The 15,661-nt window shown below is 32.2% G+C and overlaps 1 protein-coding gene and 1 long non-coding RNA gene across 2 annotated transcripts; one reads left to right on the forward strand and one right to left on the reverse strand.

Annotated features, from left to right (window-relative positions):
* Positions 1–1,438: 1,438 nt before the first annotated feature.
* On the reverse strand, positions 1,439–7,895 carry LOC111807462 (uncharacterized). Its single transcript, XR_002816950.2, has 5 exons — positions 7,642–7,895; positions 7,465–7,550; positions 5,965–6,020; positions 4,453–5,831; positions 1,439–4,253 (listed from the first exon to the last, which is right to left on the reverse strand). It is a non-coding gene; the product is annotated as an uncharacterized LOC111807462 (long non-coding RNA).
* A 4,248-nt stretch (positions 7,896–12,143) lies between these two features.
* Positions 12,144–14,071, forward strand: LOC111806513 (4-coumarate--CoA ligase 1). The gene is made up of 2 exons (XM_023691860.2): positions 12,144–13,605; positions 13,687–14,071. The coding sequence occupies exons 1-2, from the start codon at positions 12,200–12,202 to the stop codon at positions 13,907–13,909; spliced, it is 1,629 nt and encodes a 542-aa protein (XP_023547628.2). The 5' UTR covers positions 12,144–12,199; the 3' UTR covers positions 13,910–14,071.
* Positions 14,072–15,661: the final 1,590 nt, after the last annotated feature.

Genomic DNA, 15,661 nt, shown 5'->3' on the forward strand with positions numbered 1-15,661 from the left:
AAATGCATATGAATAAAGTTAAAAGAGTTCGTGTTCGTGTTCGTTTGTAGAGATAATTTTCACTCTTACAACGAATAAAAGGGTCAAAATAGTTAAAAGACATTAATTGGAAGAGCAAGCACGTAGTCATCCAGCTGTGGAACACGAGCACCGTCGTTCGGTTTTTGTATTTGATTTATCTGGTGGCTTCATTTTCTAGAAATTTGGAAATTATAATAAAAATTATTATTTATATTTTAAAAAATATGGCGAAGGCTTCAATTTAAACGTGTCTGAAATCCGGTCTGTAAAGTCCAGTGGAATGTTTTCCAAGGGGGGCAGTTTTGACCTTCTGACAAATGCTTCGATTTTTCTAAATTTAAAATTTGAATATTTTATTCGTTTTGAATTTAATATATTTATTTTTTATTTTATAAATAATCACAGTCACAGATCTGTTAAGTGTCGGCGAAAAAAATAAAAAAAAAATGATGTCACACGTGGCGGAATTGAAGATGGGTTGGCCCACTTTTAGAAAGGTATTCTAGGAGCCATTTATTGGTCGACACGTCGCACTTCCTATTTTGAAAAATAATGGTATATGCAATCATAAGAAAATTTCAAATATGAAAATTAAAATACAAGGATTTGGAAAAATGACTCTTAAAAAACGGCAGTGAAAAACTATATATCATTAGAATTATTTTTCAAAGCTCGTAAATTAAGAAAGAGAAATGTTATGATTGATTTAGATTTAATTTAGTTATTTGAATTAAATTTGATTTAGTCGTATCAGATTTAGTGATTTCATTCGTTTTCGAAGTATTCTGTAATACTATATAATAGTCAATTTCATTCTTTAATATAACATGATCTTTCAGTTTTGTCTGTAGGTTCCTAACAAGTAATACATAATTGGTTAAAAAAGAGTAATACATAAAAGAAAGTTGTAAAAGATTAGGATAATTATATGGTTGACATGTGTTTAATTAAATCAATTTTGGTTTTAAATGCTATTTAATTAAAACTTCAACCTGACAACGAAATCAGAGTCCGATTGATGGAATAGAATTGAGACTGTCTACATTTCAATTATCAAAGCATAAAAAAATAACAATTTGAAATATAATAATATAATATTCAGAATTAAAGGGGAGTTTGTTACTCCGTCAAGATCAGGAGGTGTCGGTGTGTTTTTTTAAGCCGTTAAAACCAAATAGGATTTTACCTTTTTCGTAATTTTTTAACCCTTAAATCAAAATATCTAATTTTTAGAATTTAAAAAAAGGGGGAAAAAGCATGGAACAATTAATGTCGTGGAAACTTCGTCAACTACAACCAAAGAAATAAGAGATTTTGTAGGTAAAGCCACTTTTCATGCAATCTTCTCTTTGATATGTTTTATATTATTATATTATACTATATATATATATATATAATATATATATATATATGGAGGACTCGGCGGCCAAGACAAATCTAATCTCACAACTTTTAGCAATTTAAACAAGAAATCTAAAAGACTTCAAAAAAAAAAAAAAAAAATTATATTCTCTATGTATCTTGTTGGATGATAAAAGTCCCACATCCGCTAATTTAGGTAATGATCATAAGTTTATAATCAAATAATACTCTCTCCTGAGATCTTTTGGGAAGCCCAGAGCAAAGTCATGAAAGCTTATGCTTAAAGTGGACAATATCATATCATTGTGGAGAGTCGTGTTCGTCTAACATGGTATCAGAGTCATGCCCTAAACTTAGTCGTGCCAATAGATTGGTAAGTCCTCAAATGTCGAACAAAGGACTCAAAAAAAAAAAAAAAAGAGTCTAGCCTCTCGCCTCCACGAAGGCATAGTAAAAAATGACTACGACTCCAAAAGAAAAAGGAATCTAGCCTCAATTAAGGGGAGACGTACTTTGTTCGAGGGGAGGTGTTGGATGATGAAAGTCCCACATCGGCTAATTTAGGGAATGATCATGGGTTTATAATCAAAGAATACTCAATACTCTTTCCATTGATACGAGACATTTTGGGCTAAATTTAGGAATTGAGCGATACCAAGCCTATTAACGTACATAAATGAGAAAGAGTTTTATTAATCAACAGTTAAATCTCTACTTCTTTCTTTTTTTTTTTTTTTTTTTACTAATACTACCCTAAAATATAAATCGAAAAAATATAATTATTGGTTCGAATTTTTTAAGATAGAATCTAAAATTTAGGGGCATAAATTGACCTTAATGAAAGCTTCTAGAGAAGGGAAAGATGTTTTCAGGCTTGGTTTACTGTTTATCTGCAAGGGAAGAGGGTTGCCAGTTAAAATTTGTAATCTACGTAGACCGACACTAAGGATGTCCCATAATTTCAATTAACCAATTTGTCCACTAGTCAAATTTGTGGTCAACAAGCCATTGAAATCAACGACTTTAGTGAACTAATTGATTAAAGCTTGAATAGGCTAGAATTAGGCTTCCTAAATAACTAATGATGCGAAATCCAAATGGATGTTTGAGGAGGCCTTATGAAGATTTTTAGAGGCCTTTGTCATCTTGCATTTGGGTTTTGTAAGGACAACCCTCCAATTATGAAGATTTTTCAAATCATGCCCAATTAGACTTCCAAATCAAGGGCATACCTCCCATCCAATCTAGATGACTAATTGTTTGTCTAACTTTAGAACATCGAGAGCTCCAAGGAATAATATCTAACTCCATTTCATCTCGTCATGGGATATAGACAAATGAAAATCAAATCAAGTAAAGATACTGTTTGCAATTCAGGGGAAAAAAGAAAGATACGTACTGACTTATTGTTCATCTTTTTCCATTATGCTTCATATGTAGTTTCGTTGATATTTTCAATTGCTTATTGAGGAAAGGAATATTTAAAGGCTACTCCATTTGTGAGGTCTAACAAATAAGGACAACCATCCAAATGAAAAGGTTATACTACTTTAGTATTATGATGGTTTTTTAAAATTTTCTCTTCTGCCAAGTATTTAAAAATAAAGAGGGTTCTTGGTCAAAATTTAGTAGGTCTAGATTTGTGTAACTTAGGTTTCGAAAACCTTAATTCCTATAACTTGAATTTAAATTACAATGAAATATTCCTAAAGTTGAAATTTATGATCGCTTTTGTTTAATGTTTATGATTGACGTCTTTACTAAGATTGATGATGTTTATTTTATTTATTCCCTAGACTATCTAAGAATTGAGCAAAACTTCGGTAGATATATAGTTGTAGGCTATAGCAAAGCTTGAGATGGAATTGGCTAGTGGCCTAAAGCTTTAAATTTTGATTTAGTTAATTTGAAAATTTTAGGGTAGGTTTGGAATATTTTTCAAGTACTTGAAAATAATTTTTTTCCCTCAAAAATATTTTTTTGAGCACTTAAAAAGACATTCAAACGGCTATATATTCGTTTATGCTTAATTTGTGAGTTTATGACTGGTAGAAATCCGTGTTGAGGATTGTTGGGTAAGGAGTCTCACTCGACTAATTAAGAGGTTGAACATGAGTTTATAGGTAAGGAATACATATAATTGACATGAGGCTTTTAGAGAAAACCAAAAGCAAAGTCATAAACTTAAGTGGACAGTATCATACTATTATGGAGGTCGTGGTTCCTAACATGTTATCAGAATCATGCCCTTAACTTAGTCATGTCAATGGAATCCTCAAATGTCGAACAAAATAGTTGTGAGCTTCAAATGTGTAGACAAAAGTGACTCAAGTGTCGAATAAATGGTGTATTTTGTTCGAGGATTCCAAAGAAGGAGTCCAATCTTGATTAAGGAGAGACTATTCGAGGACTCCATAGATCTCAAAGGAGACTCTGTGGGGTACTTTGTTTGAGGGCAGGATTGTTAGGTGAAGAGTCCCCCTCGACTAATTAAGGGGTTGAACATGAGTTTATAAGAAATATATCTCCATTAGTATGAGACCTTTTGGGGAAACCAAAAGTAAAGCTACGAGAGCTTATATTTAAAATGGATAATATCATACCATTATGGAGGTCGTGGTTCTTAACCGTGCGTGGTGCGTGTGAAGAGGGTTGAGGTGTTTCGAAATCAAGAAAGTTGGAAATTAGATATTCAACTCAAATGCCTCAAGGTATGCCACAAAAAATTAAATCTAAATACAGGTAAGCGTAAATGAAAGGAGATGTGTACCTTTGTTGTAAAGAGAGTCTTCACATTGTTGGTTCTAATTGCACCAAAATATCTAATGAACGTCCAGTCAGTAGCATAGGTTTATGTACCTTCACTATTCCTACATATTCCAGAAGAAACGAGGATGAGACTATAAAGAAATCGGATCGCAAAATCGTTGGTACAAAAATTTCAAATTTTCTATGCTGTTATTATTGACGAATTGAACAATGACAGTATACTTTTGTAAGAGCAAAAAGCACCTCACATCCATGACATAAAGCACAATGAAAGGGGGGCGTTTTAATCGAAAGTCGTACCTGACACTGAATATAGTGGGGGGGTTTTAGTGATGATGTCGAGCCAATCGCCAACCAATATGAGCATCTTTCAGCACTGAACATCTAATCAATTTCTTCATGATAAAAAAGAAAACAAAAGGATGATAGTATTTAAAAAGAAAAGAAAAAACAAACAAACGTTCTTTCGCATCGGGTACTGTACTGCTATTCAATATATTAAAACATTTGAGTGACTTAAGTGCATGCTTTAACTTGAGAATTGAGCACAACTTTTTTCTACAGTTTGTTTTAACCGTCTGTAAAAGCAGCCTCTGCAACCGGGTTATAGGATTTATCCATACTGTGGGCATTCTGAGTTCTAATTGCTACATGTTACCTGCCGCCTTGAATTGAACGTATTTGATGTTGAAGTCCATTAATCGGGAAGGTCGCCCTATTTTCATATATGCTATTCAATCAGGATATCAGTCAGGAAGAATGCTTTTGAACTAATAATAATATCAACAAAATGACATCTTATAATGACAAGTTAACAATCAGTCAGGAAGAATGCTTTTGAACTAATAATAATATCAACAAAATGACATCGAAATCTTATAATGACTAAGTTAACAGGTAAGCTTTGAGACAAACCATCCAAAAGGGCCGGCCAAATATGACAGGGACCAGTGACCAGTCACCACAAGAAAGTCTCGCTCTTACTACTGAATCATCAATAAAGAGAACAAGTAACGAATACAGTGAACAATAAAAATACATGTATTCTCTTTTTCCGAATAATAAAAAAATGAGATATGACACAAATCAATTGAAGTCACTGTCACACTTGAAGAATCTTGAGCAAAGTCATAGGAGATGGTGGAGTCAATAAGCTTGATATGTATATCATTTAGTTTATCAAACGTGGAGTATCTCTAGAAATTATTAATTGTGAAGCATTTCTGAAGAGGTTGTTAATCGTGGAGAATTTCTAGGAGAAATTATTTGGTATTTCTTGGAGAAGTTATTAATGTGGAACATTTTTTGGAGAAGAATATAACCATCGGTTGAACCTTTTATTCATAACATTGAAAAACGTTGTGATTGAAGTACCTTAGTACAAAGAAATCATCTCTCAAGTTATCGTGTTATTTATTTTGTTTCTTTCTGTTTCGGTGTGCTTTGAATGAGGGGTCAAAACCAACCGTGCCCACGTATTTATTTGATAGATTAGTCAACTAACTAATGGCTGAACAACGTCAAGCAATTATAGGATAAGCAGACTAGAACCAAATAAGTAGGAAGTAGGAAATGTTAAAGATTGACCTTCTCTGGTGGTGTGCATGTAGAAAGCTTTTCATTCTTCCTTCTCTTAAGCACTTTTATCCTAGCTTTCCCACTCCAATATCATCAACCCACTGAAATAAAAAGGGAGTTCGACATAAAAATATTAAATTATTCTACCCTTCTAAAGGATGGATCTTCATTCCATAAATGATTTGAAAGAAACATTAATATTATCAGGCCTTACATATGCTCATGAAAGTGTACCTTAGATATGGCCCCATCATATGTCTGTGATCTTACAGCTTCATAAAAATCCAAAGCTGAGAAAAAAGAAATAAGAGCAATTTCTAAATGTAAGATAATGATGATACTTAGCTTTGAAATGTTTCAAGTTATGAACTGTGTATGTGGTGGATATTAGAGTGTCAGAGAAACGAAAGTGTCGTTTGTATGTGTGAAACATACGTTTGTTTGCTATTTAAATTTGTGATGAAACACAAATGCTACATAAAAATATTGAATTTTCAAGATACGACTAGATGGATGAATGTTTAACAATTTTCATAGTCATTGACCAAAACTCCAGAAAATACACCAAAAGAAAGGAGAGAGCGAGATTAACCATAATCTTACATCCAAGTTCAATGAATTGAAATTTGTTGGAGGATGAAATTTCGTCCGCTAATTTAGGAAATGATCATGGGTTTATAATTAAAAAATACTATCTTCATTGGTATGAGGCCTTTTGGAGAAGCCCAAAGCAAAGCCATGAGACTATATCATACCATTGTGTAGAGTCGTGTTCATCTAACATGGTATCAGAGTTATGCCCTAAACTTAACTTAGTCGTGCCAATAGATTGGTAAATCCTCAAATGTCGAACAAAGGACTCCAAAAGAAAAGGAGTCAAGCCTCCTCGAAGGCATAGTAAAAAATGACTAAGACTCCAAAGGAGTCAAGCCTCGATTAAGAGGAGATGTACTTTGTTCGAGGGGAGGTGTTGGATGATAAAAGTCCCACATCGGCTAATTTAGAGAATGATCATGGGTTTATAATAAAAAAATACTATCCCTATTGGTATTAAGCCTTCTGGGGAAGCCCAAAGCAAAGCCATGAGAACTTATGCTCAAAGTGGACAACAACATACCATTGTGGAGAGTCGTGATCATCTAACATGGTATCAGAGCCATGCCCTAAACTTAGTCGTGCCAATAGATTGATAAATCCTCAAATCCTCAAATTCATCTAACAAAATTTATAATCGATGCTTTGCTAAGAAGTTGCTTTCCAAAAACTTGTTGATTCTATCAACCACAATTTGTAACTTTGAAAATTACATGAACAATTTGCTCACCTTGGTCAGGAAACATGTTTACAATGTCAACGACCTGAGCAATTGCGTAAAATATCGATTCAACTGAACAATAACGGAATCGATGACTAAACAAAAAACTCAATGGAAGGAAGTAGAACAGATACAATTATCATGAAAACAAGAGTAATGTAATACTCTCCTTGACGATTAACAAAAATGCAGCGATTCGACCATGGTGGAAACGTCCACATTTCTACTCGACTTGTACTATGAGGCTCATCTTGATTCTAAGTGCAGGACTTAAGAAATTTCAAAATCAAGAGCACGAGATCGGCCGATATTGCACTTTTAGAAAATAGCGATTCGGCTGAACAATAATGAAAAACAAAGAAGAAATTCCACAACTACAAAACAAACCAATGCAGAACGAAGTAACAGGATAAAATTACCATGAAAACAGAAGCAATGAAATAGTCTCCTTGAAGATGCTCGAACGATCTCGTGACCTTCTGGCGATAATCAAACACAATGTCCGCTACAAAACAAATTAAACTCAGGAAAACATCAATAAAACTGAAAGCATAACCTACAATAGAAAAAAGAACAGTGATAAATCGGAAACTTACAGTCTACGCACATAAAGTTTCCGGCGAAAGAAATCGTCGATGATGTTCATGATATCTGCCTCGTTGCCAAGCCAACAGAAATAGTCCTTCGCTTCCCAGGTAGATTGCTCCAACAGCCTCATCAGCCTGTTCGACAGCTCGTCGCTGCCGACTTCACTGGAGACGTCCTTGGAAGATTGAATGGAGAAGGAACGAATTCGAGTTTTTGGCGCGAGTATTGAATTTTTGTACCCGAAGACTGAGGGGAGGGAGAGGCCGGATATAGAGATGGCCGGCCAATATCGGTAGGCCCAATTCGGCATTTTTCAGATTTAAATAAATAAATAATTTATTTTTTCCTTTTTGTTGGATCAATTTATGGATTCGGTTAACGTGGTTTTAACTTTTAACTGTTTTATTGAGGAGAGAGATTTTATTATTATTTTAATATTGTAAAAATTTCTCCCTCGCGCGACTGAAAAATGGAAGTCGTTTTGAATCCCAACGTTGAATGGGCCGTTTTGAATCCTCGTACTATTCAACTTATTGGGCCAAGAGGGCCCAAAAACAATTATTTTTACTTATAATTTGATGTTTAAACTTTTTAATTTTTATTTCTCAAATAAAGGACTTCCGTCTTATTTCTTCTTCACACCGTGTTGGATGATTGGATGACGAAAGTCTACATCGACTAATTTAGGTAATGATCATAGGTTTATAATCAAATAATACTCTCTTGATTGGTTTGAGGCCTTTTGGAGAAGCCCAAAGCATAGCCATGAGAGCTTATGTTCAAAGTGGACAATATCATACCATTGTGGAGAGTCGTGTTCATCTAACATAGTATCAGAGTCATGCCCTAAACTTAGTCGTGCCAAAGGACTCCAAAAGAAAAAGGAGTCGAGCCTCGATTAGGGGGAGGTGATGGATGATGAAAGTCCCACATCGACTAATTTAGGGAATGATCATGGGTTTATAATCAAATCAAATAATACTCTCCCCATTAGTTTGAGGCATTCGGGTTTATAATCAAAGAATACTCTCTCCATTAGTTTGAAGCCTTCGGCTTTATGATCAAAGAATACTCGGTTTATAATGAAAGAATACTCTCTCCATTAGTTTGAAGCCTTCGAGCGTGAAGCCCAAAGCAAAGTCATATGAGCTTATACTAAAAGTTGACAATGTCATATTATTGTGGAGAGACGTGTTCATCTAACACATCTAACTACCTCAAAAACTAGCGTTGGGATACTTTTTTTTGTTTTGTTTTATTTTTTAATTTTTTTCAAACGGTCAAAAAATTGAAAATATAATAAGAAAGTTGACAGTCTTTGTTAAAAAGGTCGTATGGTCGATATCTTTTTTTAAAAATAATTATAAAAAATAAGGTTATTTTCATTCAACTACCCATTTTAACATGTCCTTTTTTTACTTTTTATTCTATATTTTTTATTATATCAATTAATAATTATATTAATTTATACCATAAGTATCCATTTATATTCTTTATATAAAATTTATTCAATGCATTAATTCTATTAGTCTAATTAAAGGCAGTCTTCCAAAATAATTTAAATTAAAATTAAAATAATATTTAAATAACAAACTTAAAAATTTCAACAACCAAACTAAGATTTATTAAAGTAATAAAATTAAAACGAATATAAAGTTTAACCAAACACCGCACACCAAAGATAAACAAAATGTAAAAGGAAGCCTCTTGGCAGTTGGTGAAGCACTGGCACAATATACCAGAGGAGCACCACAAGTTTGAACGACAGCGTTTCAAAGTTTGACTTAGATTCAACAAAAATTATTTATTTTAATTATTTTCTACTAAAGTTTGCCCATCAATTTCTTACTTATGAACATATTCTCGTTGACCTTGACTTAACACATCCAATAACCCGCCGAGTTATTAAAAAAACGTGATTTAATTATTTTTTTTTTTTTACTCTTCCTTTAAAAGTCAAGAACAAAAAATCAACCAAATTAGGTTGGATTAAAATCTTCCGTTTAGATTGATTTATTGAGTATTTATAAAATTAATATTAATTAAAATATTATATTTCCTTGCCATATTTTAATTTCATTTCATTATTGATTTTAAAAAATTATCTTCAAAATTTTAAAATTATAAGTTAAAAAGTAATTATAAAATCAAATAAAATAATAATAAATATACGTAAAAATGTATTTTATAGTAAGAACTAAATCAATCTATAAAATTTTCATTTATTTAAATTAAATCTAACTTAAATAAATTGATAATTTAACGAAATGGATAGTTTTAGAAAATATATTTATGCTATGTGAGAGTACCTCGACTTTGAAAAAAAAAAAACAATGATATATTTATATGAAAAATGGAAAATAGAAAAATTATTAATCACCATGTTTCATATATATAATACAAATAATTACTAAATTACTATATATTTTGTTTCGAGTACAATTACAATGATATATTTTTCTACATTTTACGATAAATATATTTACATTTTTATTTGTATTTATTGCAATAAAGATGGAATATTGTGAAGGCAGAAAGAATATTCGGTACAATTAGTATAATGTATTTGACTATCTCATAATTCTAACTACTAAGAGAGAAAATTAAAAGTTTATAAATTTACTTAGTCTATCTAATTTTAAAATTTTAATTTGGTATTTAATAAATACTAATTTAAATTTTATATAACATAGTGGCTATTTTATTTAAGAATTAAGCTTAAAATAAATTTAAATATATACTCCTTAAATAATGGATTAATTAAACATATTTTAGAGTAATTAAATATTCGTGAATTGAATTGGATAATAAATAATAAAAAAATTAAATGAAATAAAGAACGACACATGTATTAGTTTATTCTCTTCATGAACCAATTCGATCGGGAGAGTCTCCGTTTATTTGAACCCAACTCAAAACGTGGTTTGGGTTGGTTTTATTTAGATTATCGGGTTTTTTTAACACCCACCGTGTTGTTATGTTGGAATTGGATGAATGGTTGAGAGACGATTCTCGAAATCTATACATCTGTATAATATTTTTCGAACTTTAATTTATCATTAATAGATTTTTTGTTTGATATAAAAAAATCTCCAATAACATCATATGGTTGGGGGCGGTATTTAATGAATTGCTGTTTTGAAACCTTAAATTCAGGACAGATCCCTAAGTTGGCAACTCATTAAAGTTTTATACTTCTTCCGTTGCATTATCATCTTTTTCATATTTTGTGTTTGTTTGGGTGTAAATAAAATGAAAATGTCGTTATCAGCCCATGTAGTTGGTGTATGTCACAACTTAAATAAACAATTAATAAATCAATTAAAACAAATTAAAAAAAAGCTATTATTTGGTTTATTTATTTATTTATTTATTATTTTAAAAGTTTCATTCTACTGTCTTATATTTAAATAATTATACCATTATATTTAATTTGAGCGATAATAATATTTAGTAAAAATAAAAATAGTTTATTTTGGACGTTAAATGTGAACGTTGAATTCCATAAATGGACCTTTTGTTCTGAGATTAGAACTTTGTTGAATATATTGCTTTCTCTCCACAAATTGATCCCAGGTAGTTGGTGAACCATAAATCCAACTAACAATCTAGTAATTAATAATCGTTTAGATTTAAACTATTAATCTCTTAATATGGGTTGATATATATATATATATATATATTACGTAGTCTATTACGTATGAATTTGACAAAAAAAAAAAAAAAATTAAATCAAAATTAACCGACTTATAATATTATATTTTATTGAGACCTTATGAGAATTGTGGAATAAAAAAAAATTTCTTTGCAGTAAGTAGTCAAATTTATCGTCTCACCTATATTTCTATTCACCCACGTAATAACAATTTAGTATTAGAGATATTTTTCTCTATTAGGGGCGGGCGATAGGTTACCTCATCTCCCACCTTACTCTCAACCCTACTAAATTTTTGTGGTGCGCTTTGGTTTTTTAATAGAAATTATATCAAAAGATAAAAATTATCTAATAAAAAATTTATTTTTAATTAATATTTTTTTATAATATATATATAGAAGAATGTCGAAAAATTATGCACATAGATTGAAATATGAGGTAAGAATGAGAATGAAAAATGTTTTCACGTCCCAACTCTGACCTATAGACATCTTTGCTTATCAATCATATTCAATGTCGGGAATAAAGAAAATTACAATATTACCCTTAACCATGGTTATGTTTCAAGAAGTTACACCATTTGATAAAAAAGAAGAAAAAAAAAAAGGTTAGGCGAAGAAATGGGGTAAGCGAGTGGACTTATTGTGCAGCCATTAGAGGTCCTTCCTTCTTCATAGTCAAAAACTTGGGGGGTTGGTGAAAGCAATGCCCACTCGCCCTGTTTCCTCAGACCTCACATCTGACCACCAAACCTTTTTTTATTTTTTAATTCCCATTTATTTTCCTCACCAACCAAAATCCAATTTTTTTTAAATTAATTTCTCCTCTCTATAAAATCCCATCTCCTTCTCATCCATCTTCAAACAAAATTCATATCTAATTTTTTCTTACCTCAATTTGCAGCTTCAACAATGGCGGTTGAATCAAACCAAACCCACGAGTTCATTTTCCGATCAAAGCTTCCCGATATTCACATTCCCAATCATCTTCCACTCCATGAATACGTTTTCCAAAACATGTCCAAATTTGGCTCACGCCCCTGTTTGATCAACGGCGCCACCGGCGACGTTTACTCATACCACGACGTGCAGCTAATGTCCCGTCGTGTCGCTGCTGGTTTACACAATCTCGGAATTAAAAAGGGTGATGTCGTCATGAATTTACTTCCCAATTCCCCGGAGTTTGTCTTTACCTTCCTCGCCGCCTCGTACTGTGGAGCTGTTATGACGGCGGCGAACCCCTTTTACACGGCGGTGGAAATCGCCAAACAGGCCAAAGCCGCCAATGCCAAATTGATTGTGACGATGGCTTGCTTTTACGATCGGGTTAAGGATTTGGCGGAAAATGGGGTGAAAATTGTTTGTGTTGATTTTGCTGTTGAGGGTTGTCTGCATTACTCTGTTTTGAGTGGGGCGGATGAATCCCACTTGCCGACGGTGGATTTCGCCGCTGACGATGTGGTGGCGCTGCCGTATTCCTCCGGCACTACTGGTTTGCCGAAGGGAGTTATGTTAACGCATAAAGGGTTAATCACAAGCGTGGCTCAACAAATCGACGGCCAAAATCCGAATCTCTATTATCACGGCGGTGATGTTATACTCTGTGTACTGCCGTTCTTCCACATCTATTCACTGAACTCGATTTTACTGTGTGGGCTACGCGCCGGCGCTGCGATTTTGATAATGCAGAAATTCGAGATCGTTTCGCTTTTGGAATTGATTGAGAAACACAGAGTTTCAATCATGCCGATTGTGCCGCCAATTTTCTTAGCCATTGCTAAGTCGCCGGAATTTGAGAAATATGACGTGTCATCGGTGAGGGTTTTGAAATCCGGTGGCGCACCGTTGGGGAAGGAGCTGGAAGACGCTGTGAGAGAGAAATTTCCCACGGCGGTTCTCGGGCAGGGATATGGAATGACCGAGGCCGGTCCGGTTTTGACAATGAGTTTAGCTTTTGCGAAAGAGCCGTTTCCAGTGAAAGCCGGCGCTTGTGGGACGGTGGTCCGAAATGCTGAGATGAAAATCGTTGACCCAGAAACCGGCGCCTCGTTGCCGGCGAACTCCGCCGGAGAGATTTGTATTAGAGGGGAACAGATCATGAAGGGATATTTGAATGATTTGGAGTCCACGAAGAGGACCGTTGACAAAGAAGGATGGCTTCACACCGGCGACATCGGCTTCATCGACGACGACGACGAGCTGTTCATAGTCGATCGGCTTAAGGAGCTTATTAAATTCAAGGCCTTTCAAGTGGCGCCAGCCGAGCTCGAGTCGCTTCTTATCACTCACCCCAAACTCTCCGACGCGGCGGTCATTGGGTGAGTTGAAATGAATTATTTAATAAAAAAAACATTAAAAAAATTCAATTCTAATAAGAATTATTATTATTATTTTTTTAGTATGCCGGACGAACAGGCCGGAGAAGTGCCGGTGGCGTTTGTGGTGAAGGCGAACGGCGGCGCAATAACAGAGGAAGACGTAAAGCAATTCATATCAAAACAAGTGGTGTTCTACAAGAGGCTAAAGCGTGTGTTCTTCGTCAACGCCATTCCAAAGGCGCCATCTGGCAAAATCCTGAGAAAAGAACTCAGAGCAAAACTTGCTTCTGGGGCTTTCAATTAAATTAATTACCAAATTACCCAAATATTAACACACCAATTATTATTTCTTTTTTAATTTTCTGTTTGATTGGTGAATTAAAATTCTGTATTAGGATTGTGAAACACAATTCTCATAAATACTTTTACACTTTATTTTCAAATAATAAACCCAATTAGTTTATTACTTTTTTTATCGCATTTATCCTTTTTACTTCAAATTTAACACTAATATGAAAATTCTTAGTCGATAATTACCTATTCAAATGAAGAATATAAATTTTGAATTTTTAGAAACTTTATTGAATATTAATTATATTTTAATATATAAAATATTATTAAATTTATTAGGATCTTTTTGAAAAATTATTTGAAATGAATACATTTTTTAAAAAAATATATATATATATATATAAGGATGGTAAAGAAATTGTGGAGAGTCGCAATGGTATGATATTGTCCACTTTGTGTGGTGGTCTCGATTTGTTTTTGGCTTCCCAAAAAGCCTTATACGAAAGGAGATAGTATTCCTTACTCATAAACCCATAATCTTTCACTAAATTAACCAACGTGGACTCACTCCCAGTAATTCTCAACATAAATTCTTGTGGAAAACTTGATCCTTGCAGATTTCTTACAAGAATCACGGTCTTAATTTTTAGGAAGACGAGAATAGAATTTTTTTTTACGTTTTTACGATAATAGAGTTTCTAACAAATACAATAGATTTTTACATTTTTTTTTTCTAATTTATATGCATTTAAAGATTCGTGAATGAATTTATTTCTGTATGTATCAAAGTCCTATTTGGATTCCTTCATACCAAATTAAAAGAGCTGGAAAATTAACTAAAATAAAATAATTATGTTGAAATTATGTTTACTTGAAGAAAAAAAAAATCTAAAATTTTAATTAATTGGACTTAAAATTTAAACTTAATTTAATCGTTTAATCTAATCTCCAACTTAAACGTGAAGTGTTGGACATTTTAGCCCTTCTATTGCAAGATATTTATAAACTCCCAAGATATTAATATTTTCTTTTGAAGCAAATTATTAAATTATATATTTTGAAGGCAACATGGGAACTAATAATAATAATAATAATAATAATAAATAAATAAATAAAAATAAATAGCTCTAATTACTTGCAATCCAATCATTAACAGTCATTTTCTTGAAGGATTCCAATTTTAAATGAAGAAATAATTTTAAATTCCCATAAATTTTGGGAATATTTAATTTTAAATTATATCCAATAAATAATTGGAAATCTAATCATTAATTTTAAAACATTATTATTTTAGTACAGTAAATTTATTTAACGGTCGAGTATTATTTAAAAATGGTTAAATATGTTTAAATTAAATTATCGATTTTTTTATTCTTTTTTATGTATACCTCATTATTAGATTGCATTTAAATAAGTTCGGGAACAAATTTATTATGCAATTAAGCAACTTGAAAATGAATTTATTACACGTGTACTTGTATTCTTTATGAACATTTACAATGGCAACAATTTAATAAGAAGAAAGTCAATTACATGTCTAAATATAATATATTGCTTAATGGTTATCCACCGATTATAAAATCATAATATAAGTCAATTTCATTTATTAATAATTTTATATTAGTTGACATTGAGGAAAATTTAAATATCAATAAATGATGACTTTCGATTTGGTTCAAAATAAATATATAAAATTTTAAAATATTGAGAAAATTTTAAATTTCGATCTTATTCAAATTAACGAATATTTTAGCTGGTTTTAGTG

The sequence above is a fragment of the Cucurbita pepo genome, chromosome 12 (genome assembly GCF_057944985.1).
Source record: "Cucurbita pepo subsp. pepo isolate OVF chromosome 12, ASM5794498v1, whole genome shotgun sequence".
In the NCBI taxonomy this organism is placed as follows: Eukaryota; Viridiplantae; Streptophyta; class Magnoliopsida; order Cucurbitales; family Cucurbitaceae; genus Cucurbita; species Cucurbita pepo.

Coding starts and splice junctions, on each gene's coding strand:
- LOC111806513 (XM_023691860.2), top strand. CDS start 12,200: ATGGCGGTTGAATCAAACCAAACCCACGAGTTCATTTTCCGATCAAAG. Junction 13,606..13,686: donor TCCGACGCGGCGGTCATTGG/GTGAGTTGAAAT, acceptor TTATTTTTTTAG/TATGCCGGACGAACAGGCCG.